We start from the raw sequence: 27,916 nt of genomic DNA on the forward strand, positions 1-27,916 counted from the left end.
TATAACAAATATATACTTCATGTTTTTTTAGTATACCAAGTGTATATTTTATGAATTCTAAATTTATGCATTTCATATAATTTATGTATACCATCTATATATTTAATGTATACCTTTGGTATAGAAAATTAAAACATGTTTAAAAACAAAAGTATAAATTTCATTATAAAATATAATATGTTTTACATAAAAAGAACTGTTAAACATTTTAAAAACAAATCATAAATAAATATTCAGAAAAATAGTGACCACAATAATTCTAGGAAACTAATAATCTAGATAACACTGCGAGCTTTAGTTGTTTTTCACTTTGAAATATTCCTTCTAATTAACCATTTAATGTTTGGTATACCTTATGTATACTTTATGTCTATTCTGCATATTCGTTTTAATTTTATAGTTTCTGGTATCATTATATTTGTATAATTTATGTATACGTTATGTATACTTTCTATATACAACTTATACATCAGTAACATTTAGATAATATTTCATTTCGCTAGTGCAATTAATAAAAAAATATTAAATTGAGGTATGCTCATTCTTATAATTAATATTTTAGTATATTAGATGTATATTTTATGTATGTTATATTTTGCGACTGAAAATACATATTATCTTTTTATATTTTTTTTTTATATTTTAATATAGAGTACCACACTTCTCATACAATCTTATACATATATTTGTGGTATACTGTTATATAAAGTTGGTCATTTAGAGTGTGAATCCCTAAAACTTACTATCTACTTCAACTCCATGAACCAAAATGACACCTCATTTGTATAGATCATCATTTATATTCCACATGTCAAAACTACTAAAAATGAGACATGCATATTACAAAAAACCTAATTACCCATTTATTTCATTCTCAGGAACATCTAAAATCTATATCCAAGAGTCAATTTCTTTCACATAGTAGTCAATAACATTGTCTTCTTCTTCTTTTTTCCGCCATTCTCTCTTTCTCATTGTCCTTTCCCGAAGCACCACCATTTTCTCCACACCTGCCGCCTCCTTTGTCGGTACCGCCTAAAAGCAGCAGTTGGGTCTACGTCTTTGCGGTGGCAACAACTCCATTAAGCAATAACAGCGGGCGAAGAGAAGAGGAGCAAAAATTATTTATTATTTAAACCGACGGTGACAGCGGAAAAGAGGAAAGATTGAAGAAGACGACCAAAGCCAAGGAAATGGCAGAAAAGACCAAAAATCTGTAGACATATTTATTTGCAAAATTAAATGCAACAAAAATACGTGTGAGATGCAAATAAAACATGGCTATTACGTGTTTATCAAAACATTTTATTTTAAATGCAAAAAATAAGAGGACGACGTGATTTTGGGAATATATAATTTCCTCATAAAAAATTCCACATTCAACCATTAGTCCAATAAAAAGGCCCAGCCCATCTAATCCAACTTTTGAATGATTAATTCTTGCAGAATCAACAGAATCCGTACACAGTTCTTAAATGCCACGTGTCGCAATCACACGCAACTTGACAAAACCCAAACCAATTCTACAAAACAAACAGAAATAGTACATGTAGTACAGGCCCATGTAACCAAACCCAGACGTTTCTTAATTCAAAAGAATAAAAAACGTTTCAAATAATTGATTAACAAAACATTTGAAACCCCTCCGTTTTTTTTATCGGTTTTCAGTTAGCAGAGCAATTTGCCCTGCGTATCTCCACCATAAAACCCCCACTTAATCCGGCGACGTTTTCACCACACACTCAGTCACTCACTATTTCCCTTTATACCCCTCTTCGTCGCTATAAACTGTTAAACTCCGTTCAGAACGGTTAACAAACAGTTTCTCCGGCCGGTGAATTTTTCTAGTAGAATGACCACAATTACCTCTTCCGAATTGAATTACCTCGTTTTCCGGTACCTTCAAGAATCAGGTCAGTCACACTTCTGAATCTCCGGTTCGGTTGAAATTGTTACTCATTACGCATTAGATTATATTAGGTTAGGGTTTTTGCTGCTAGAGTTCATTTTTGTTTCTCATTATGTTATAGTATTGATGTAGAAATGAGCTAGGGGTTTCTAGATCTGTTAAATGTTTGATTTGTTAAGAACTTTTCTGTTTTAGGTTAAAAAAATTATGTGTTTAAAAAATGAGGTAAGATTTGTAATCTTGTGACTGAAGTTTATAATCACACCTGCAGTGCAGTTTTTACTGGTGGTGCCATTAAGAAATGCGTATTTTTCGTCAACATTTTGTATGTGTGTTATTTATCATTTGATTTGCTGTATTCAGGTTTTACGCACGCGGCTTTTGCTCTAGGATATGAAGCCGGTATTAACAAATGTACTATAGATGGAAATATGGTTCCACCTGGTGCACTTATTACCTCTGTTCAGAAGGGGATTCAATACTTGGAGATGGAAGCTAATTTGAGTAATGTTAGCATGCATTAGCCTTTGGCGTCGAGATTTTTTTAAATGTTCCAGTTATTTTGTCTGTTTGCGGTTGGACTTTAAGCTGATCAGTTTTTGTTTTAAGCTTGTCAGAGTGATGCAGATGTGGATGAAGATTTCTCGTTCTTGCAACCTTTGGATCTTATTACAAAAGATGTATTTGAATTACGGCAGATGATAAAAGATAGGAAAAAAAATCTGCACAAGGAGAGGGATAAAGATAAAGAGAAAGATAAAGAAAAAGAACTTGAAAGGGAGCATGAGAGAGAACGCTCTCGAATAAGAGAAAAGGAAAGACAAGAAAGGGAGAAGGAAAGTGAAAAGGATAGAGAGAGGGTAGAAAAGGATAAACATCGAGAAAAGCAGCATGAGGATAATACTGATAGAGAAATGCTTGTTGATCAAGCAGACAAGAATAACATCAAACATGAAAATGTCAAGCATGAAAATGTAAGACATGAAGAAAATGGAATTTCTGGAGGTACATCTTTTTCCATGTTAGTTTTATATTCTTTTTTAACCTGTGCTATTCAAATTTGGTATTTTAGCGGGAGTATTGTAATTGCATGTATCATACGTTGTATACCTAATTGTTATGTTTCCTGTATTAGTATTCTCTTGCTTGGATCATTTGTATAATTGATAATTTAACTTGATCAATGATCATTGCTTAGCAGTAATATGGAGCTGTATCCTTTCATATCAAAATGAAATAATGGTATCTATTGAAAATTTGAAACCAAAAGTTACCTAAACTATTAGGTCAGGCGACAGTTGCAATTTCGTAATAATGAACTATATTGATTATAATTACGTTTAATTTCTTTCATATAATGTAGATGCTGCACTTTATAATGGGCTGGGATTAAGTTTAGAAATGTCAATGTTTGGACAATTTGATAAACCAGATGTCATTGTTCACTCTGCTCAAAATAAGGACATGCATATAAGACATTTTGATTAGAACATGCTTTAAAATTATCTATATTAAAATATCCAGACAAGATTTGGTTGAAGAATCCAACTGGTGTTACAGCGGCTCTTAATGACTAATTTTGGAAATTTATTCCAAAACTCGTCTAATAACCAGTTCACTGACAGTTTAATAATCATCATCAACTCTAAAACACCCCCTCATGCAAATGTGTATTGGGTTTGAAGCGTGAACAAAGTAGGTTCACTTTACCTTATGCCACTATTCAAGAAAATGGGGTTTCCAAGGGTCAAACTCTAGACCTTTCACTTACAGAGGCTCTGATACCTTGATAAGTAACTAATTCACTCAATAGTTCAGAAGTTCCAACAATATTTATCGTTATCTCTAACAAAACTTATGTAAATAGTACTTGGCATTCATTGAAGTTTCTCATTCCCCGACTACTGGGAATCAGACTACAAAATTTATGTTCAAAGGCTGTTTTCTTGTGGAGCTCTAAGCGAGAAACACCTTTATGCAGTTCTATTTCATATACACTATGGCACTATGCACTGGGATGTTCTGGTTATTCTTATAATTGCATTTCTAGGTTAAATGGCTTATAGCCTTTAAGACAAGCGGCTTATGAAACTAGTTTATATAGTAATGTATCTAGGAAAAATTCATGTATGGAATCTTTTTGAACAAACAAAAAGTAATACTATGTGAAGATTTATCTAAAGTTGGTTTGGTAATTAAATATGTATCAAATACATGCTAGTGAATAATATCTTGCACCTCATCTGGCTTCTAAGAAAACCTATTAGGATTTGTCAGTACAGGGTTGCAGCCACAGAATAACTGGAACTTTTTTAAGTTGTCTATTGATATGTTTCTTAGAAATTTGCAAAATGAGGCGCATTTCTCACTCTCTTTCTCTGAATTTTTAAAAAATAGTTTCTTTTACAGGACCAGAAACAATGGATATATCCACTACATCAGCATCTCAAACATGTGATATTCCTAATTCTGATGTGATGGTTTTGGAGGGGCATATATCAGAGGTTTGTGAATTGTACATCTCATATACTTTGTTTTTAATATTTGACAAAAATACTTAAAAACCCCCCACCTTTGACTTTACTTTCAATTGCACCACCACGTAGGAGAATTTTCAATTACACCCTATTTAGGGTTTTCAGTTTTCGTCTGCACCCCAATTGACTAAAATGACATCTTTTTATTTAGAAAAAAGTTTAAATTAATCCTTCATATACTAATTTATTTGTTTTTTTCAAATGGAAAAAATAATGATACAATCTCTCTATTTAGTTGGTTTTAATAATTTTATCATTAAATTAATTAAATTATCATTTTTTTTTATTTTGGGGTACAGATGAAAACCGAAAACCCTAAATAGGGTGCAATTAAGAATTCTCCTAGGTGGTGGTGGAATTGAAAAAAAGTTCAAAGATGGGGGGTTTTCAGTATTTTTGCCTTAATATTTTGATGTTTGTATGCAGTGTACTTACTGCTTTTTCAGCAAGGTGTATTTACTATGATTTGTCAGTTTTTATTTCTTTATTTCTTCAGGTTTGTGCATGTGCCTGGAGTCCAACTGGATCGCTTCTTGCATCTGGGTGGGTTATTTTTATCCCATGAGAATGCTTCATTCTTCTACTTGCATTTGATGATTTTAGGGAAACACTTCTTTTGCACTTTTATCTGTGCTGCCCCTTGTATGGTCAAGGTACTAGCACTGTGGCCCTGAGATTTTGTCCTCCACTAGTGGAATAACAAAGGTTTCTGATTTTTTTCCCTTAAATAAAACCTGTTTGACACTAAGCATTTAGGTTAGTATTTGATTTGAATTAATTGTACAGTGTCCTAAACCAAAAGGAATATTTCTGCAAAAATATTAGATTGAAATTAATTAATATATTCAAATATTTGTGATTTGGTAATCCATTTGCGATAAGAGATGGTAAGTTGGATCCTGTGCCTGTGCATGTTGTATTATATGGAATTTAGAGACTGAATTGATTCTATGTATGAAAGCACATGAACTCTATTTGTGATGCATTAGGCGCTATGACCTTTGCTGAGAGGGTTTTAACTGGCTGGTTGTGTCACCTTATGAGTTTCACTTCCACATATTGTATCAGTTTTTTTGTTGTTGTATTGGCAGTAACCCACTGTAGAAAGCTAAGCAAGTATCCAGATTACTTTTCTGGCAGTGTCATGACTTTACATTAACTGGTCTAACACTTGGTAATGAATTTCTTCGTGTCCAGATTACTTTTCTGGCAGTGTCATGACTTTACACTAACTGGTCTGACATTTGGTAATGAATTTCTTGGTAGTAATTATTTTCAGTTCTGTGATAAAGGGTTGCAAATGGTGAATAATTGAACATGATTTATCCTTTTGGCTTTTGGAATGGAGATCTTTTCTGTTATTCTTTTTTGAATGTGATTACTGCATCATTCTTTTTAATAAAGCTTTTGATCATGTGTAACTTCATTCTTTTTGCCATAATTTGTAGGTCTGGAGATTCGACGGCACGGATTTGGTCAATAGCAGAAGGGACATCTAGATCGGGTGTACAGAATAGTCCTCTGAATGTGCTAGTGTTGAAGCACGTAAAAGGAAGAACAAATGAGAAGAGCAAAGATGTCACGACACTAGATTGGAGTGTAAGTTTTCTATGGTGCCGCTACTGTTAATTATAAATGGTATAAGGAACATTGCATGATTTTGATAAGGTTCAATGTGAAACTGAATTTTGACTACTTTCATGCCCTTCTGGAAAGTACCTCTTGTACACCCAATTTCCATCTGCTAGTCGTGCTTATTTATGTAATCTAATAAAAAAAAAAGTTCACTCTTTCAGTGTTACACTATTCACGCTATGTAGATGTTAGAAATTTACTTTTGATGCTATTTTTTCTCAGTTTGTTCCACTTGAAATTTGTAAATTTCTTGTAATATTTTTATCTCAGTTTGTCCCAAATCTAATTGCATCCATTTGTCTTCACCTGTAGACTGAGGGAACCTTACTTGCAACAGGTTCATATGATGGGCAAGCAAGAATTTGGAATACAAATGGTAAGATTTTCCATAATTTGCTTCAGTCTCTCTTTCCTGTGGCTTGGTCTATTTATTTATATGAACAAGCTACTGTTATATTGCCCTTAGAAAACCTAGTTTACCAAAAACACTGTACTAAATTTAAAGAAACATAAGCTTAGGTTAATCACTTACCTGAGACAGGCTGGTGGTAACAACTGCTTGAGATTGATCATCTGGAGTCGAGGCTTCTCATTTAAATAAAGTCTTTTAGTTCTTTTCAGAAATTTTGAAGGATTTGCCTGGAATTGTTATTTTTGATGCCATCATGTAGCATTTTTTCCAAATGCTTGAATTTTTGCCTTTTACAGGTGAACTGATGACTACATTGAGTAAACACAAAGGACCTATATTTTCTCTGAAGTGGAACAAAAAGTGTGATTTTCTTCTTACTGGTAGCTGCGATAAAACTGCAATAGTGTGGGACGTGAAAGCAGAGGAATGGAAACAACAATTTGAATTTCATTCAGGTATTACATTGCATCCGTTTTCAGATGTTACTAAACATTTTTAATATTTTTAATTTGACCAGTCATAATTGGATTCTTTGGTTGCGTGTTCTTTTTCCTTTAGGTCCTATACTTGATGTTGACTGGCGCAATAATACTTCATTTGCGACAAGCTCCACCGACAATATGATTTATGTTTGCAGAGTTGGAGATACCCGCCCTGTTAAAGCTTTTGCCGGCCATCAGGTTTTTTTAGCTTCCAACTCTTCTTGTTTTTAAGCGGTTGGCTGTGACCATTCAGTAAATGGTAGCATGAGATCGTCTGGTTCTGGCTAGTTGAATCTCCTTTATGCTTGACTCTTATAAGATACTCTATGAAGTATGAACTGTAACCTAACCTTGCTATGATAATTAATCTAAGACAATTTATGCTTGTATTCTATTGACTATGCACTCATCTGATTAATTTGATGTGCAACCAGTTGAGTGCTTGTACCATTGTGTTGTCGATGTAGAGTAGAATATTGCAAATTGACAAATCTTGTTACTACAGCCGCTATTTAACAAAGTCCATGCTTTCATATTAATATGAATTTTTCTTGATCAACTGTCACATTATACTGTTTTTAGGAGTTAATATTTTGTTCTTCTACAATTTCAGGGTGAGGTTAATTGTGTCAAATGGGATCCCACAGGCTCATTGCTCGCATCATGTTCTGATGATATTAGTGCTAAGGTCGTATGTAATGCCTTTTTCTTCCATTTACGGTGTTTATAGCTTTTTTAGTTCTAGCTTTATACAGTTAGTTACATGCATATCCACCACTCCTTGTCCAAAGCTTTTCACAATTTTTTTGGTTACGGGTTTTATTTTTTCAGAAATATTAGTAGTAACAAAATTGTTTAGTCCCTATGCTTTAAATAGGTCCTAAGTAAATTGGTGTCAGTATATTACTTGCTAGTGTTCCAGCAACTTATCAAAAATGTTTGCTACAGATATGGAGTATGAAGCAAGATAAATATGTTCACGATTTGAGAGAACATTCCAAGGTATGTGCTGAGTTTCTTGTCCCGTTTTTCATGTAACTATATATTGTAGGACCTAGACCCACTGAATTATGACAAAGCTGTTACTTTGTCTTTTGTAGGAGATTTATACCATCAGATGGAGCCCCACTGGACCTGGTACAAACAATCCTAACCAACAATTAGTGCTGGCGAGGTAAATTGGCGGTTTGACGAACTAATAGTAAATTTGTGTTAATTAATGTGGTGCTGTGTATATGTTGCATGCTACACATATTAGTCCGTTTTGGCTGTTTGGTGTTAAAAAAAGAATGTCTTTTGAATTAGTTATTTGATTTTTTTTTAATTGTTTTAAATTGTTTTTTCAAATTATGTTTTGAAAAAGCTTATATTTACTAGCTTTTCTCAAAGAATATTTTTTGAACTCAAAAAATAAAATTCCTTGTGGAGAAAGTGGGTTTTCCAACTTCAATCCCAAATGATTCCATTGTAGTTGCTAGGGCTGCTCATGAGATTGAATCCATGCCATTATCGAGTTACTAGTGGTTTTGCCTTTTCTTGCTAATCTTGATCATTATTTAAGGAGCAGTTACATTTTCTTTAATTTGTTTCTTTTTCTCTAATTTCTGCTGTTTAATTTTTTTTATACAGTGCATCATTTGACTCCACGGTGAAGTTATGGGATGTGGAACTTGGTAAACTCCTGTGCAGTTTGGAGGGACACAGGTAACTTACTTATAGCTTGCTTATGGTTGGATTGGAGATAAAGTTTTAAGTTGCGCAATTTTAGGTCAAGACATTAGCGGTGTGCATTCGGTTCAAACTGAATCAAAATCTTGACTTTTTTAATGTCGAACTTGATCAAATTTACAAGGATGAAATATTTCAAACCGAACTGAACTGATTGGTTAGGTTGATTTTTTTAGTTTGGTTTGTCCCATAGGTAAACTGAATTGTTTTTTACTTATAAAATTAAACTGAACCAAAAAGTGATATTTTTTATAATGTGAAATCAAACTGAACCAAAATTTTCGGTTTGGTTTGGTTTTTGCACACCCCTACAAGACACCTAGCTAAATGGAGGAATGCATCTTCTGATATTTTTTAGTGAACAAAGCAATATTTTTTTTATTTACACTACATGCTGACTTTTTTTGTCAAAATCGATCTCCTTTCAGTAAAGCGAATCATTTACTGTATTCACTATTTGAATAAAACACTAGGAATAACACAGGCCAAAAAAATTTGCTGGCAGCGCTCAGTTTTTGTCTATTTTTAGCATTATACACAAGTGTATTTACGAGCATCCATTTTCTATTGTTTTTCCAGGGAGCCTGTGTATTCAGTTGCATTTAGCCCAAACGGGGAGTATTTAGCTAGCGGGTCTCTTGATAAGTGTATCAACATATGGTCTTTGAAAGACGGTAAGGTCGTAAAAACATACACCGGCAACGGCGGAATATTCGAGGTTTGTTGGAATAAAGAAGGTGACAAAATCGCTGCATGCTTTGCCAACAATACAGTATGTGTATTGGATTTGAGAATGTAAGTAGCTCTCAAGGGTGCCAAATTATCCAAAGAGTGCTCTAAAACACTGCACGAGCGTTCTATTTAATTGGTCATCAGTCGCCTGTCGGTAGTTTCCTTTTGATGCTTATGGGTAAGTGTATCTTTGATTAGGTTAATTTTTGTGTTTTTTTTATTCGAATTCTTTTAGTTGTAGCCTTGTAGGTGTTTACTAATTTTAATATCTCAATTTAAGCTGTAACACTTGCTTGGTAGCTAGGGATCTTCTTTGTATTTATATAGATCAGTAATGGATTATGTACAGATTATTCTCATTGGATCCTTCTTGCAATCTTGCCTCACTTGAGCCCTAGTATTCAAGGTGTGCATTTGTTCAAACTGAATCAAAACCGAGCTTAATTTTTTTATTTTCACAAATGGAAATCGAACGAATTTAAATACTTTTAAGTGAATCAGTCAGTTCAGTAGATTTTTTCAGTTTGGTTTGAACTAAAAATGAACTGAACATTGAATGTTTTTTTATAATATCAGATCAAATCGGTTTGGTTCAATTAGGTTTGACTTTTGCCCACTCCTTCCCAAGCTTGCACTTCTCCACAGGCGTTTGAATTTAAAAAAAAATGTAAATAATAATAATATGTCAAGATCTGTTGTCAAGCCTAAAGTTGGAAACATTGAAAGTGAAATAATAAGCTGAATCAAGCAGTATGCATTTTTAGCAATAAATTTACAGTTCACCAGTAATCCTGACATGAACAAGAACCGTCTACAAAATGGTGGAAGCGATTCCGATCCCTCATTACAATCTTACGACGGGTGATCTTTGATATCAACTTTGTCACCGCATGACAATCTGCACAAACTCGAAGATTCTTCACTATCTTAATAGGAGTTCCTGGTTTAGTACTGATTAGACCGTAAGCAATAGCAAGTTTCTCACTATGTACTTTAAGATTCTGTTCCTTTTGTGCATCCGCTAGATCATGGAGTACTAGATCCGTATGAGGCTTATAACCTTGAGCCTTGAGCCAACTATCGATCTCCTCCAACATCATATATATCTCTTTACTCTTTCGATGTCTCAAATCTCCTGCTAGAAACTCGTGTACATTATTACCCACTTCAATTGAGCTACAACCCGGTTCCTTTTCGATCCCACTATCTTTTAACAATGTTCTCATTTTTGCTACATTCTCCCAATTACCCGTTGCTGCATATATGTTTGACAGGAGTACATAAGTCCCCGAATTTGCAAGATTTTGGCTGATTAGAAATTCTGCGATTTCCTCTCCAAGAGTTAGGTTCCCATGTAGCCTACACGCCCCTAGCAAAGTTCCCCATAAGATCGGATCCGGGTCAATCTCCATTTTCTTAACAAGCTCATATGCTTCTTTAAGTTGACCTGCACGACCAAGAAGATTAACCATACATCCATAATGCTCGATCTTTGGTTCGATCCCATATTCTTTTTTCATCAAACGGAAAAGCTCCCATCCTTCATTAACCAAACCGGAATGACCACAAGCACTCAATATGCCAATAAACGTTATATCAGTAGGTCGGTATCCAAGCTTACACATCTCGTCGAATAGCTGCAAAGCATCTCGAGTGAATCCATGTGTTGCATATCCACTAATCATCGAATTCCAAATAACAACATCTTTGTGTTTAATCCTTTCAAAAACCAATCTCGCATCCTCCAAACTCCCGCACTTGCTATACATATCAATCAATGCACTACCGACATGATTATTAATCTCAATCTCATTATTCTGAACATAAGAATGAACCCATTTTCCCGATTCCAACGCACCAATTTGCCCACAACCAGATAAAACAGCCAGCACAGTGACTTCATTAGGCTTAATCTTAGCCTTCAACATTTCTCTAAACAGCACCAAACCCTTATTAGCCAATCCGTGTTGAACATACCCATCAATCATCACATTCCAACACACTAAATCCCTCTCATCCAATCCATCGAACAACCCTCTCGCCTCCTTAAGCATCCCGTGTCTCGCATAACACGTAATCATCGCAGTCGACGAAACTAAACTTCTCTCAGGCATATTATCAAACAGTTTACGTGCAGAAATAAAGTCCCCTCCTCTCGCATAAACATCAACAAGACAAGTCCTTACATACAAATCCGAATCAAACCCAAATTTCACAGCATGAGAATGAATCAGTACTGCAAATTCTAGCGGGCAGGACTTTAAAATCGATGAAAAAGTAAACGCATTTGGACTAACATTTTGTGTCAGCATTTCTTGGTAAAAAACAAAGGCTTGGTGATGGAGATTATGTAAAGCATGAGCATGGATGATTGAGGTGTAAAAAAATACATTAGGGTTTAGGGTTTGGTTAAAAAGTGTGAGAGAGTGAGTTAGGTGATGTAATGAAGAGTAAGAGCGTTGAAGCTTGAAGTTGAGGATTGGGTTTTGATGGAGATTGTGGCGGTATAAAATGGCATGGATTTGTTGAATTTGTGTTAGGGATTTGGATTTGTCTAGTAGAATTGCAAGTTTTTCTGGTGATGGACGGTGGTGATTGGCCGAGGAGCGGGCGGTGGTGGTGTTTGATAGCGGTGGTAGTTGAGTGGTTAAGAAGGTGGGAGATGACATGGTATTTGGGGGACTGTAAATGAGTTCGAATTATTTATCTTTTGTGTTAAAATTGCAGAAATTATCAAAAAAACCAATGTTTTTAAAACCAGATCGGAAATCGAACCGGTTTCGTCGGGAGTTTATGGTTCGACCGGTTCAACCGGATTTTTTAATTATAATAAATATAAATTATTTAAATTAAAAATATATGTATTATAAATAAAAATATGATAAAATATTTAAATAAAATTATCTTTTAAGATTTTTATTATATAATGTAATTATAAATAATTAATTTTAAGAATATATAGAATAATTACTCTAAATGAGAAAAAAATAATTCTTTTTAAATTATTGTTATTAATTAAAATTATATAATTAAAGTTTATAAATAAAAAATGTAATGAAATATTTAAATAGAATTTAGAAATATAATATAATTGATCAATATTTATATGTATATAGAATAATTATATTGTATGAAAAAAAATATAACTTTTAAAAAACATAACTTTTGATTTAACATGTTATCATATTTTAATTTTAAATTTTTTTATTATGAAATATAATTATATAATAATATTCAAGAGATAAATATATAATTTTTAATTTTTAATAATTAAAAATAATTAAATAAAAAAAAATATAGTATTTATAAATAAAAATGTGATAATATATTTAAATAACAAAAATTATGATTTTTTATGTATTATAATTATAAATAATTAATATTTAAAAATAGATTTTCTTGATTCATATTTAAGAGTATATAATAATATTAGAGAGAGTTGGTGTTTTTTTAGAAAAATATTTGTTTCATAAAAGTTAAAATGACATACGAGAGAGAGAATAGTATGAGTAATTAATATGAGAGAGAAAAATAATGCACATGGATGAAAGAAAAAAAAAAGACACACATGGTAGGAGCCACAAATGTATCTTTTATTAAAAAAAAGGTTCCTTTTCTGACTATTTTACTGAAAACCGGATTTGTCCGGTTTTTGTGCAAAATCCGGTTTTCCCGGTTAAATCCGGTTTTTAACCGGTTTTGTCCAGTTTTTTAACATTTCGATTTTAATAGAAAACCGAACCGAACACCCAGCCGGTTTCCGGTTAATTCGGTCCGACCGGCTGGTCCGGTTTTCGAAACATTGCAAACTAAGCAACTAAATAATACTATAAACGATACCAAGATTAAAGTAATTAAGATTTTAAGTTCACCGCAATTGAAAAAAACTCGAGCATTACATACTTAATACTTTATATGATAATTAAAAAAAAAATCAAAGACAATTGTATCTGTTGGGCGTTTTCCAACTTTTGGCGAGAAACCATAACATGTGTGTGTTGAATGCAGATGTGATAGAAACGAATTTCCAATTTGTATAGAACTTTACTTCGTAACAGACAATTGGTGTTTGCTTAAATTTATAACAGGTTCCAAAAGTTTGTCAAGTAAACTGGAATGAAAATGACGCAAATAGTTTGAATTTGTTGGGTTTTATAGGTTCATAACGCAGCGGAATTTCAAAAATTTATCTAAAAACCCAAACCAAGATCCATGTAATTCGAATTAACAGAATAATTACTTACTTGTATGTCGAATTCAACAGCAATGTAGGAAGGAAGGAGGTGGTTCACTTTGGTGATACCTGGCCTCGGATCAGAAACGCCTCCAAAAGAATGCGTCCTCTACGAGTATCCACACGAACAGACCTTAGCCAAAACTAGTGCTTGTGTGCTATCACTATTGCTTCACAAGCAATTTCGAATTTTAGTGATTTAGTGAATAATGAATTTCGTGATTCTCAAACCAACTGCTTAATGAGTAATTTATAGCGATAAATAACACTAGGGTTTGAGACAAATTCGAATTTCAATCTCATTGCAATTCTACAAGTTTATGTTTATCAAAAACTCTTTTTTGATAATTATCCATATATATTAATTACTATATTTATTATTTTCCAAAAATAATAAATTAAGGAAAACACTTATCCTTAAATTTCGAATTAATATATATATTTATTAATATATATATATATATATATATTACGAATTATATATATATATATATATATATATATATATATATATATATATATAATTAATCACTTAATCACATTGGGCTTGTACAACCCATAACTGTTTTGGGCCTGTTCTTAGTGTGCGACCCTGTAGGTTCATATAACGTTGGCAGTAGGCTCGAAATCCCTATTTCAGCCCACACGTCATAAGTGGCCTCTAGCAAGACATTATGACTACCCAAGTTATATGAATATCGATAATCTGATTTAACCATTTACAATGATATTTTAATCCCTTTGTCTCTCGATATCCAGATTGAATATAAGGCATAGTTATGTCATCCTTATAACATTCAATCATTAGTTTCTTGACTTTAAGTAGACTGAAAATGATAACTTCTTATCAATTAGCATGGCCATGCATTTTCTTCAGTCTATCTTCTTCAAGGGGCCCATAGATATCTTACTCAAATAAATGAGGGACAAATTTCTTCTCAGTCACTCACATTTCTCACATAGTTATTTTCATATCCAATGACAATCTATTCCATTATCCTGTTAAAGATAATGTAAGACTGTATCAAAATATGAAATAGCTATGTAGAAATCCATGATGATTTCAAGGTCAAAGGATTATACTAATAGAACTGTAATGAGAATTACTTATGACAGTGATCTATGTAGTATTCTCACAGTGGGTCATCCAGTGCCTTATTTCTCAAATAGCACCTATGATTTGACTTAATATCTCATATACATGATTAGTAAAACATAATCATCAGTCAACATCATACTAGTCTCAATGTTCTATTAAGATTAGGGATAGATGGTATATAATTCGTTTATTAAACCTAAGGGTTCTACTATCAAGTCACATACTCGATGACCTTAGAAAGAATTAACCATTCACGTATTTTAATCATTAATATAAAATGATAAAAACTGTCAATCAATAAATAATAAAATGATAAAGTCAAAACATGGTCAAACATGATTGACCTAGTGCATATCACTAACAGAATTTACCTATATATGTGTTCACAAATTGAAATATAATGAAAATAATAAGTGTTTGAGTGTGTTTTGCCTCTGAACAAGTGTTTTTGTAGAATTTGATCGGGGCTACAATGAGAAAATGTTCGTCTATTGTAGGTCTATAAAAGCAGTTGAAAACCTCTTTAAAAACTTGTCTGTTACTCCAAAACTTCTTTATCCTTTTGTGCCTTTTGCCCACATTCTGCAGCATGTTGTAACTGTTTTAATTTTCATAAAACTGAAAACCATGGCTTGAGCTTCAAGTATTATGTTCAAAAACTTCAAAAAACGGTTATAAACATTTATGACCACATCTCAATTGTATTCTAACTTCAAAAGTTTGATTTTTGTGTTTTTAGAGTTGAGGCAATTGCTTGCCTACTTCCCTTGTCATTTAAATGGCTCAACCACTTATATTTTTAAACTATTTCTTGAGATTCGTTCCTTCTCCATATTTATGATTTACGGAGGCTCTAGATAAGCCTCCATATAACAATTTGATATCATATTTTACTAGTTTTTGGAGTCACAAACTGAATCGGCATAAATGAACAAACTGGTTTGCACATTTACCTTCTAACTTTAATAACTCCAACCTCTTGCATTTTGTTAGAGCCATTTCTAATTAATTTGTAACAATGCTTTATATTTTATAAAAACTTTATCTAAGCCTTCAAATTCTGATTTGGGATTAGTTTAGGATCCAAAAAAATCAAACTAAGCAGCAAACATAATGATGTCAACATGTTTGAGACCAAGGTTGATCCATTTTAAAAGTGTGTTCAATAAAAGTGTGTTCAATAAATTCATGTCTATTCATCAAAAAATTTAAGATTGACGTCTGCACAAAGGCTAAATAGCTTGAGAGATAATAAATCAGTTGATGTAGCCACTGAAACCATTTTCTTTTTTTACCTTTGGTTTTGTTAGAAGGTCGAGTAACTGGGTGACACATTCCGTTTCCAAAAAAGCCCTTAGAAATTTTAATTTTTATTATAATTCTCTAGTCCAAATGTGGTGGATAGTCTGCAATTGTTTTTTTATTCATCAAAAAAAGGTGTAGTGGATAGAGGAGAGACTCGGTGAGCCGGTTTGTCGTGATCAATAAAATGAATTCTATTTCCGTTAAAAAGTAAAATCCAATGATCAACACACAAACAACAAAAAGTAAACTCATCAAAACAAAACAAACTATACTTATCAGAAAAACAAACTAAACACTATAAACAATAAAACTTCAATAGTACATGTCAAAAATCTAAGAAAACTCCATAATGAAGTATTTTATTTAAAAAAAATCAACGAAAACTTTAATACTCTAAATATATGGATGGAAATGAGATAAGTTTTCCGCCAAAGGCCGAAGATCGCTCTCTCCCACCTTTAAGATCAAAGATCGGTGAGAAAAGGGTTTATTGAGTCTTAAGCTCTCCCTTCAACCATTTTTCCATTTGGCTAAATTCAATATGAAGTCCCTGAACTTCACCGGTTTTGTAACGAAGTCCTTTAATTTTACTTTTGTGCAATTCGATCTTTATATTTTTAACTTTTAGAAAAATAATTAAAAAGATACACATGATACCATTCCATACTCTTTGTGTGAGATATAACCTTGGCCACGACAATAGTGACTTAGCTCTTTGTACTAAACTGCTGTGTGCTGCATTATGTAGTTGCACTGCAACTTTTAGAAGTAATTCAATTAGAAACTGTTGGATTTCTGGACACAGTGAAGCCAAGTCATTGGGAAGACGTGTCATTATGTGATGAAAAGGCAGAATATGGGTTCCAAATCAAACTTGAATTAGTTGTGCACATGCGGGTGTTAATACTATTACAGGCATACTCTGCCCCACAATTTCATATCTATTTTGTCTGAACAAATCCACCTACACATGGCCTCTATCCAGGTTTTTCTGTCCTTTTAGGCCTCTCAATGTGAAAAATATGCCTTTTATTATCTCATTAACTATTATCATAAATTAACCGAGTAAAGAGTTAATCCGGTCCCTAATTCGTCATTTATGATCATATAACTTATTTTCGATCATTTTAATCAATTAAAATTCATGCTTTTTACTTTTAAATCGATCATTTAAGAACAAAATTGAATCCCACCGATCCATGCACTTGTTCATATCATACATTTTTGTCCTTAATTGATCTTAAAAATTTATTAATGAAATAAATAAAATATAAGATATATAAATAAAGAGACGATAATTTTCCACCAGAAGCCGAAGATCACCGCTGCCTTTAAAAATAGAGAGATCAAAGCTTTCTCTCTCTAGGTTATATTTCTCTCTAGAGCACCGATGTATATTTTTTCATTAGGAGGGGGAGTTTTCACGAGAGAAATTGAATCAACAACTTAGTATAGTACTATTATTAGTGTTTATACCGCTTGAGTTATACTTTATTGATATCAAATATATATTAATAATTTAAACATTGATCAATTAATGAATTACAATATTGTGATCCCCACTTGTGTTCCTACTACTTTGGCATATACATGATACTATTTGATAAGACAATTCTAGTGTTAAAAATATGAGTCAGCATTCCAATTACACCACAATTATTTTATCTCAAAGAACCTTCAATATCAATCAAACCTACTTTCATTACACAACTCTCTGTGGGCAATTTTGTTTTATAGATTTAATTAATTAATTAATTATTAGAAACAGCAAAGATTCTAAGAATAAACACAAGTGGTTCTATATGCACTTCTCATACTGTACATATATCTCATTGCCCACTACATGGAGACACCCACATAGATTTTATTTGATTTTAGGATCAGATTTAACCCAATTGGAAATGGACAACCCACCTCCCTCTATTCTTTTTTATTTATTTTTAATTAACATGATTATCACTCAATGGGTCCATCCAAACCTTTAAATAGTGTTTTCTTATAATTAAATCAAAAGTTAACAATAATGTCATCCCCACTTTAATGAAGGAAGTGAAATCTAGAGTGAGGAAAAAAGGGCCGACCACTAGGAAAAAAAAATGGGATTAAGTATTTGGGATAAAAAATTAATATCGGAAGAGTGAGGGAAAAAAAAGCAAAAATATTATAGAATTGGCAATCAAGAAATTGCCACTGTACTAAATGCAAGAGAAATTTACATATTACCTAAAAATAAAAATATAATATACTTTTTACCTCAACACAAAAAATTACAGAAAATACCTCACATTTATTTTAATTTATATTTTTACTTTGAATATTTAAAATAATTACGATTTTACTCTATTATCATTTTATTATCATAATATTATCATACTGGTATCATGAATTCCTCAGTAATTTTTACATACGTTATCATGCTTCTTTATCATCTAGTATCATACTACAATGTTATGATAATGACATGATAATATAGTGATACCGACATAATAATCAAACATGTTTTGTCATAATATTATCATAGAGATTATCAATAATATTGTCATATCGGTACCATAAAATATTATTATCTCGGTATCATATAATAAAATTATGATAACGACATGATAGTGTTATTATAATAATATGATAACTAAACATTATTTTTTATATATCATCGTTTTTCTGCAGAAATTTGTTTTTTTCAGCTGAAAATCGCTTTTTCTGCTGATTTTTAGATCTAAAAACTGAAAAAAAAATAAGATCAATTTTTTTAGATTTAAAAGTTAAAATTAATTGTAAAAATCACCACGAGTTAAGAAAAAATTGATAAAATTAAATATAAAAAAAAGGCGGAGCGACAACGGAGAAATAACGAAGAAAAAGAGAACAAAAATGAAGAAAAAATGCAAAAAGAAATGAGAGAGAGAGAGAGAGAGGTGGTGGTTAGAAATAAATAGACCAAAAACAAAAATAGGTACAATTTTATAATAATAAAAGATGTCTTGGAGTAAAAAAAATAAAAATATTAAAATTGTTAGATATTTTTTTTTATCTTTTACTTATTGAGATGACAATCATATTATTTTTTTAAAAAGAGTATTTTTTAAAAAATTTCTCTAAAAGCAACTCCGATCTAACTAGAACCTAAAAAATTGCAAAATTTACGCTATTTTAGATTTATACAGTGAATTCAAACCGCTGTACTATATTTCACACTAAATAAATATTCTCTATATATTTCTGTTTACATTTAATACTGGTATATTTAAATATTTACCATTTTACACTTATATTTTTATTTTTAAACACATATATCCTCATTTATTAACATATTTAATAATGCTCAAATAATATTATATTTAATATATTAATATTTTTAATTGTATATTTTTAATATTCAATTAAAATTAAAAATTAAACCGATTAATAGTGATTAAAGATTAAAATAATAGATTGCATTCAAATATTAATAATAAAAATGTCATTTAGATATAATGTATAGTTTATTAAAGTATATTATATTTATTTATTATATCTTTACTGATTAAATTATTTTGGACTAGATTGTTAAAAAAATATAATTAGTATTAATAAGAAATAGGATTAAAATGAATATTTGAAAAATTAACTATATAAATTTTAATTAGAAAATAAAAAAAATAATTAATCAAAATATAAGTTTGTATGAGTAATATAAACTTGTATCAAAATATATTACTATTTATACATCTTATTATAGGTTAAATTTTAAGTATGCGCTGAAATAAAATAAAAAAATTTAAAATTTATCATAGGTATGAGTTGAAGATAGTCTAGTTCTTATAAACTTACTCTTGTAAGTAGTGTTTTAAAAATTAGATTAATGTACGAATCAATATAGTCATCGCTTCATGATGCAATTCAAACATCGATCCAATCAGTTAAATAAAAATTAATATATTTATAAAACAACATATAACATATATAATTTATAGGATAAGATTACATATTTAAAATATATACATTTATAAAGAACATTAACTAACAAATAGATTAAAAATAGTAAATGCACATTCTAACTAATCAATAAAAATCAAATTATATCACTAGCAGAGGTTCAACCCAAATTTAATATTTAAGGTACCTCTGGCCTTTTGACAGTACAAGTTTAGCTTCCCTCTAACTATAAATTTATTACAAATTATATATTTTTCGAAAATCTCGGAGAGCAATCCGAACTTGAGACGATCCTAAGCTCTTGATAGATATGCTAGTGCAAATGATTTTACATTTAATTACTAGTTTAATAAAAAAATTTACTTTTATGATTTTTTCAGTTCAAAAAGAGTGAACCGTATGTCTAATTTTTATAAAAGATATCAAACTATATCGATATTTGATTTGCAATTGAACCGGCCGTCGGTCCGGTTCAATTACTAAAACACTCCTTGAAAGTTTTAGATTTAAATTTATCAAATAAGAAAGAAAGTAAATGCTCAATTTCTAGTTAGTTGATGTTTATATTCAAACCATATCTCATCCAAACATGAAATTAAATAGTAGTAGTCCAACTAGTATTAAGATAGTGTGGAAAGTACAGAAGATAAGAATTGAGAAAGCTATGCCCACCCATCTCTCTGTCAACCATTGTCCACTTCTGCTTCAATCTCTACTTAGTCTTGTCTTTAAATGAACTTTTATAACAAGTTCCATAAAATAAAATAAAATAGATAAAATGGATTTTTATAGCAATTACCATATGATATCATTTCAGCCTTCTAGGGTGAGGCATATTTCTTCTTTTTATTGATCTCCATAACACTACTATAAAACAGCAAATTATCAATGAAAAAAATCATAATTTAACGATGAATTTTAATTTTTTATTGATAGAAAGTTAATTTAGCAACGAATTTCAGCTTTTTATTGACGAAAAAATCCGTTGCTAAAATATTGTTTTCTAGCAGTTTAAGTAAAAATGGCCCATATTCTTAAATTTGATTAGTAGTTAAAATATTTCTTATCTAGATCAAGTTCATGATAAAATACTATTAAATAAATAAATTTTACCGTCAAAAGAGTAAAAATGTTATTTATGAAAACAACGTATACGGTGTAGATAATAAAATATATTACTAGCTCGTAATTTAACCGATTGACAATTTTTTTTGTACATTATGCCTTAGAAAATTAATATATATGTCGTCATTCAGTAGCTGATATCCTTCATTAAACTCTAAAAATCTATAACATAAATTAAAATTCGGGTTGTAGACATTAATCTAAAGTAAAATCTGATCTTAAAATATATACTAGAGAATTACAGATGTCAAATCAAGAATAGAGAACAGAGGGACATGGAGTATGAATCATGATTTGACAAGTGTGACATTACAGACAACTAAGCTTCTGTTTTGCATCAGTGTTATTAGGATCATGTTCCATATTTCTAAAATTTTAAGAGATTATTAAAAAAGTTGAAAACGATGACTCAGGAATCCTAAGCTTTTCCTACAGATTAACTCTTATAATTGACACAACCATTGGATTAAATTTCCCACTTTTAAAGTAAGTAAAACATACCTTGATGTGGGATCATCCCATAAAATTTAGGCAAAATCACTTTTAAAATACAAATTCTTATGTATTTTAACAATTTTTATAATTATGCCTCAGTTTATAATGTTTGTTTCAATTATATCCAACATTTTAAATTTTATTTTTTAAATTAAAAAATTTACGTCTTTTATCAATGCCGATTAAACTTTTAAAATATTGTCTAACTTATAAAAATAGTAATTATGCAAATTTGGTTGCAGTTAGCAACATACTCAAAAATCTGAATTTAAAAAATCAAATTCGAAATTTTGGAAAATAATTACAAAAAACTTTTAAATTGGGTAATGAACATAACTTATAAAACTAAAATGTTTGTTCTACTCACTGATAAAAAAATGTAAAAATTTGAATTTAAAAAATAATTCAGTCATAGATATCAAGATAGAACCATTTTGGCTAATATTTTTTTTTGAAATTTATATAGAAAATATTTTATTATTATCTACTTCCACTATTACTCCTTTATATCTTAGCACCTCTCTTCTCCATTAAATTCCCCACCTTTAAAATCACTTTATTATATATATAAGAACAAGCACCAACAACACTCTTTACTCACTCTCATCTTAAACTTCTCATTAATATTTTTTCTTCCGAATCAAACCCTACTGCCATGGATTTTCAAAGCGAAGAACAAGAAACAGCAGACAGATCATCACTCCACAGTCAAAATAATGAATCAAACCCAACCGATACCGACCAAAACATGAAAGAATGGTTAAGTCTAGGTCTTAATTACAGACCTGATCCTGCAAAGTTGGCTGCAGACTGCAATGATCCTGAAGCATCATCATCATCTTCAAAACCTCCGATTACTTCTACTGCAAGTAACACTAATAATAAAGTTTTTTCATGCAATTTCTGCATGAGAAAATTTTATAGCTCACAAGCATTAGGTGGTCACCAAAACGCACATAAAAGAGAACGAGGAGTTGCGAAAAGGTTTCATCAGTCTCATCGAATGTTGATGGCGGGTTCATTAGGGTTTCCTTTTAGTCCTAATTTCTCAGGTAGATCGCTCGGTGTTCAAGCTCATTCGGTTCTACACAAATCTAATCGAGATGGGTCTAATTTAGTAGCTCGATTTAGTAATGAAAATACGGGTTTCGGATTGGCTTGGACGCCATTTTTGATCGATGAAACTATGGATATAGTTTGGCCCGGAAGTTTTCGTGTAGACAGAGAACAAGGTTCTGCAGATTTGCAAAGGATTGACTTAAATCTTAGCTTGTGATTTATTCTGTCAATTTTTTTTTTGTGTTAATTTTATTTATGTAATGAGTTAATATGAACACTCATGAAATAAAACCTATACAAATTTAAGCAAATGTTTATGCAAATTAATGAATTATTCCATTTAATGTAAAGTTGAGTGTTCTTAGTTTCAAGATAATATATTCCAAAATTAGCTTTGGGTGTAGAGTATCATAAATAGCATATCCTATTTTTCTAATAATTATTGTCTCTGCGATTTGATTATTTAAAAATGATCAGGATCAGCATGAGTGCCGGTTGACCGTTAGTCCACTGTGGATTACATTAGGTTCAATCTTCAGAGTTGGAAATATATAGTTAGCAAATTATGATAATTAAATAAGTTTATTTTTTCTTTTTTATAAGAAATGATTTATATCTTGAAGAGATATTACTTTTATTGATGATTAAAATATTTGATTTTATGTGATATTGTAACTTCTAAGTTTTGATGAATAGTAAATGAAATCAATAATGCAACGCTCTCAAGCAAAGGCGAAGCCAAGGCAATGTCTAAAGGGGTCCTGCCCTTAATCCTTCTTCTAACATATAGTTATGGAGTTTGAATTGGCATAACTCATCATAAAGTTTATGCATTTTAGGTGTTTATTACTTCGCTCCTGTCCAAATATTTTTCTTTACTCCGTCCCTATACTACGAAAAATAACGTTAAAATGTCTCTACACTACTAGAAATTCGCTGTTTAGCGACGGAAATTTCCGTCGCTAAACAGCCAAAATCCGTCGGCAAATGTGTTTGCCGACTGATTACCAACGGACATTGTCCGTCGGTGGATTTCTGGTCGCAAAATTTTTTAGCGACAGAAGAAAAAGTTTACCGACGGATTATTAAAAAATTAGCGACGGATTTTAATCCGTCGCTAATTTTAAAAATTAAAAAAAAATTAAAATCATAAAATATAATATTATTTAATCGGTAGCCCACCGAACCCAACCACCCGCGATAGACCACACACTGTCATCCAACCACCCGCGATAGACCACACACTGTCATCCACCCGCAAATTTCCCAACTTCCCAGTAGGTCACCCATCCTTCCATTGCTCCATCCAAAGCTCATTAACTTTGGAGTTCCCCCACGCGTAACTCCATCTTAACCAACTCATATTCTTGTTATATATGTATGTATATTATATTTAAATATAACTAAAAGTAACAAATATTTGTTCTCACAATTTACTTCCACGATATAAAATATATTCTTTTCATACTAATTATTTTTTATACTTAATATTTTTAATAACTTTTTTATAATTATATTAAATAAAAACAACAAACTATTGCTTTTACACTTTACCGCCACATTTTAATATAATTATTTTTTACATTAATATTTTTAATTCAAATACTTTTATTAATAATAAATTTTTGATAAATTTTTTTCTATTAACTAATTTTTTTTAAAAAATATAACTTTTAGCGACGGATTAAACAATCCGTCGCTATTTATTTACTTTTAGCGACGGATTGTTGTTTACTTTTAGCGACGGATTCAACAATCCGTCGCTAAAAGTGCAATTTTCATTGGCGGGATTCATCCCGCCAATTTTAGCGACGGAATTTCCGTCGCTAAATTTGGCGGGATGATTCCCGCCAATTTTTATTAGGAATTAGCGACGGATTTTTAATCCGTCGGTAATATTAATTTTAGCGACGGATTTGAAATCCGTCGCTAAAATCCGTCACTAATCAGCGAATTTCTAGTAGTGCTAGATGGATGGAATTTGAAGACTATATCATTTTCGCCGTTAATTAATATAAATTAAAGTAATTGGCAAAATTCATTGTAATATCTCTCTACTATCTGTGTTTATTTATTTATTACATTTTATGTTTATTTCGATTCTTCATATGCCGTCCCTTAGCGTCCATGAGTGAAATTATAAAGTCTTTCAAATTTTATAATTTTATAATTTTATATTTATTTATTTTTGTCCATGAGTACTCCGATAATTTAAATATAGTTTTCTGACTCTCCAAAAGAATTGGTGATTTTTTAATGTATATTTTTTTTTATGATTTTCAAACATCTAATGATTAAAAATCAAACTTGACATGGTCAATATTTTTAAATTTTGGTTTTGAAAATAACAATAGAAAATTAATTTTGCTTGGTTTGAAATATAAAATAATGATTTTTTGGTTCGATTTGGTTTCAAACATGAAGATATGTAGTTAGGTTCTATAAAAGTAACTAATACAAAAAAAGGATTAAATTGACCCGCTCAGTTTGGTTTTCATTTTTTTTTTAAATTTTACTTTAGTTTGATTTAAAAAAAAGAAGAAATTTGATTCGGTTCGACTCAATTTGAAAAAATAAAAATAAATGAATTTATTTTGGTTTAAATTTTTGCAAACTCATTTTTTTAATTTCTAATTTTAAGAATAAAGTATATTTTTCAAATTTAAATTCATGTATTCATATGTGAATCTGAGTCTAAATTCAATTGATTACTTTTATAATTAAAAGTATTTTAGAACAAAATTGATTGGGTAAGAAATGATCCAAGTTTATTTTGGGGGAAAATGGGTTGAATTTTCTAGTTTGGATTGTGTGTGGTGTTTGGGTTGGATTACAATTGCCACATCTAACTGTGTACTATGGCATAGCTTTTTAAGGATCTAAATGCTCAAGTGAAAAGCTGATAGTGGATTTGGAAAAAGTACATTCAAAGAAAAATATAGTATATATTAGATACTTAAGAGATTGCAGGCCTATGAAAGCGTAAATCAATGAGCCTTTTTGACTGCTGTGGCCCAACAATATAATATATATAAGGCCCAACCTTCTTGAAAACCCAAAACTTATTTTTTGAGAGAACAAAATCATACAACTAAAAAGATATTTCATTTAGAGGATAAATATTACGTATGATAAATTCTGATTTCATTCCATAAAATATCACTTATAACAATACTTTTAAAAAATTATAATTTCTAATAATAAGTTATAATTAAAATAGTATGGCCGTTAAATATAATTCTGCTGAAATCATGAGTTTATTTCCATCCACGAACATCAACTCTCCCTTACCAACAATAAAAAAACCTCCATATGCTTAGTTCAAATGGTATAAGCGATGTATAATAAATTATCAAGGTCGTGGGTTCATTTCTCCCATAAGCGCTTCCCTCTCTCTAATTATTAAAAAAAAAGTTAACAATCAAGTAACTAAGAATTAATGGGACTAACAAATTACTCAAATGTTAAAAATGTCGAATATCATTCTATTAAAATTATGGATTGTATTTCACCCACAAACGCTCTCCATTATCCAGGGGCGGAACCAGCCCTATGGCTGAGGTAGCGACCGCCCCTGCAAAATTTTTTTTTAACAAAAACACCCTTGAACTTTTTTTTTTTGAAAAAATATAGTAATTTTTATGTATTTCGCCTCCTCATAATAAAATTTGTATGATTTCGTCCCCCCATTTCACAAAAGCTAGTTCCACCCCTGCCATTATCCATTATAAAAAAAATGGGAAGATGTTATTCATGTTAGATAAGTAAATATTAATCCAAATCCAATTAGAAAACTGCATTTTAGCAACGGATTGTTCCGTCGCTAATGGATGAAATCCGTCGGTAAATTAAATTTTCCGTTGGTAAAAGGCTAAAATCCGTCATTAAATCAAAAAAATTCCGTCGGTAATTCTTTGTTTTCTAGTAATGGTATGAGTCAATACGTAATATATGAAAATACATATCATATTAGGAAATTAGATAGAAACCAACTTATTTATAAGTGAAAGTGTTAGTATTAAATTTTGAAAATGTTAAAGTCCATTAAATGTAAAAAAATCACTTTTTTAATACAATAAGATTAACTTGCTAATACGGTGAAATTAAGTTTAAAAAATAAACACAAAAGCATGGTCCTAGCATGAAGGGCATCTATTAGGGTAGCATATAGGGCATAATTACCAAAGAAAGCTAAGGTTTTCACATGAAATGTTCTTTTGTAAGAGCATTTGACTTAAGGATCATATTCCCATGAATACATCTAAATAAATTGGTTTTGTTTAGGCATAACGCATATTTGATTCCTATATTAATCGTATTTTATCATTAAATCCCTACATTTCTATTTTTCAATTAGTATTAATACTTTTAGTTTTTATAGATATTGAATTTCTCCTTCATAAAAAGTGTTATTGGCGGTAATTCAAACAAAAAAAACAAATTTATAGACTTAATATCAATAAAATAAAAATAAATAATTTAGGAATTTAATATCAATAAAAATAAATATAAAAATATAGGGATTAAATTTTAATAAAGTTAAAATATAAAAACAAATAAAAATTTATTTTAGTCACGAACAGAGGAACATAATATTTATAAAATTAAAAATATAAAGACTCAATATATATAAGTTATAATAAAGAAATTCAATTTTAAATATACGATAGTATAGAAATCTAAATATATATTTTGTCAAATTAAAACTAAAACTTCTCATATATATATATATATATATATATATATATATATATATATATATATATATATATATATATATATATATATATATATATATATATATAATTGTGTCCTTAAAACCATAAAAAAATGAATTGCTAAAGATGTCATTGTAAATTGCTTCCTCTTTTATGATCTTGTTTTTGGATCCTTATGAACATGTGATCGTTCGGTTGAACCAAAAGAAAAAATCTAGCTCTAGCCATGTGATAAATGTTTCATTGGCATAAGCTGCTTTAAGATACCTTCAACAATACATCAAACAATATATATTTACAACCAATTTTGAGGATTAATCCTAGGGTTTGTTCCCTTTGATTCGATTTCAACTAAGTTTTTTGTCAAAACTACTTATTATATAATAGATTTTCATATAATTACTTTCTTTCACCTAATCTCTAATTACAAATTTATGATTTTTTTTATCAATCAAATGTATGATTTCATATAACGTCATGAGACAGGAAGACATTGCCTAGTCTAGCTTTCAGTACTATTTATTATTCCAT

General features: G+C 30.5%; 3 protein-coding genes across 8 annotated transcripts; 2 read left to right on the forward strand and 1 right to left on the reverse strand.

Annotated features, from left to right (window-relative positions):
* Positions 1-1,606: 1,606 nt before the first annotated feature.
* On the forward strand, positions 1,607-9,794 carry LOC126656035 (WD40 repeat-containing protein HOS15). 6 transcript variants are annotated; one of them, XM_050350485.2, is made up of 14 exons: positions 1,607-1,913; positions 2,273-2,418; positions 2,527-2,914; positions 4,307-4,413; positions 4,943-4,989; positions 5,895-6,045; positions 6,394-6,457; positions 6,790-6,948; positions 7,052-7,173; positions 7,589-7,663; positions 7,924-7,977; positions 8,076-8,149; positions 8,605-8,679; positions 9,283-9,794. In XM_050350485.2, the coding sequence occupies exons 1-14, from the start codon at positions 1,853-1,855 to the stop codon at positions 9,500-9,502; spliced, it is 1,743 nt and encodes a 580-aa protein (XP_050206442.1). In that variant the 5' UTR covers positions 1,607-1,852; the 3' UTR covers positions 9,503-9,794. The 6 variants fall into 6 exon arrangements, with proteins under 6 accessions (XP_050206442.1, XP_050206441.1, XP_050206444.1 ...); XM_050350484.2 differs by having other exon boundaries at positions 2,273-2,413; positions 2,519-2,914; XM_050350487.2 differs by having other exon boundaries at positions 1,608-1,913; positions 4,319-4,413.
* Positions 9,795-10,145: 351 nt separating this feature from the next.
* LOC126656034 (pentatricopeptide repeat-containing protein ELI1, chloroplastic) lies at positions 10,146-12,133 on the reverse strand. Its single transcript, XM_050350483.2, has one exon. It carries the CDS (start codon positions 12,102-12,104, stop codon positions 10,215-10,217), a length of 1,890 nt encoding a protein of 629 aa, XP_050206440.1. The 5' UTR covers positions 12,105-12,133; the 3' UTR covers positions 10,146-10,214.
* A 10,022-nt stretch (positions 12,134-22,155) lies between these two features.
* LOC126656169 (zinc finger protein 7-like) lies at positions 22,156-23,017 on the forward strand. The gene has a single exon (XM_050350670.2). It carries the CDS (start codon positions 22,264-22,266, stop codon positions 22,882-22,884), a length of 621 nt encoding a protein of 206 aa, XP_050206627.1. The 5' UTR covers positions 22,156-22,263; the 3' UTR covers positions 22,885-23,017.
* The last annotated feature ends 4,899 nt before the right edge of the window (positions 23,018-27,916 follow it).

The sequence above is a fragment of the Mercurialis annua genome, linkage group LG7, assembly GCF_937616625.2.
Source record: "Mercurialis annua linkage group LG7, ddMerAnnu1.2, whole genome shotgun sequence".
Classification (NCBI taxonomy): Eukaryota; Viridiplantae; Streptophyta; class Magnoliopsida; order Malpighiales; family Euphorbiaceae; genus Mercurialis; species Mercurialis annua.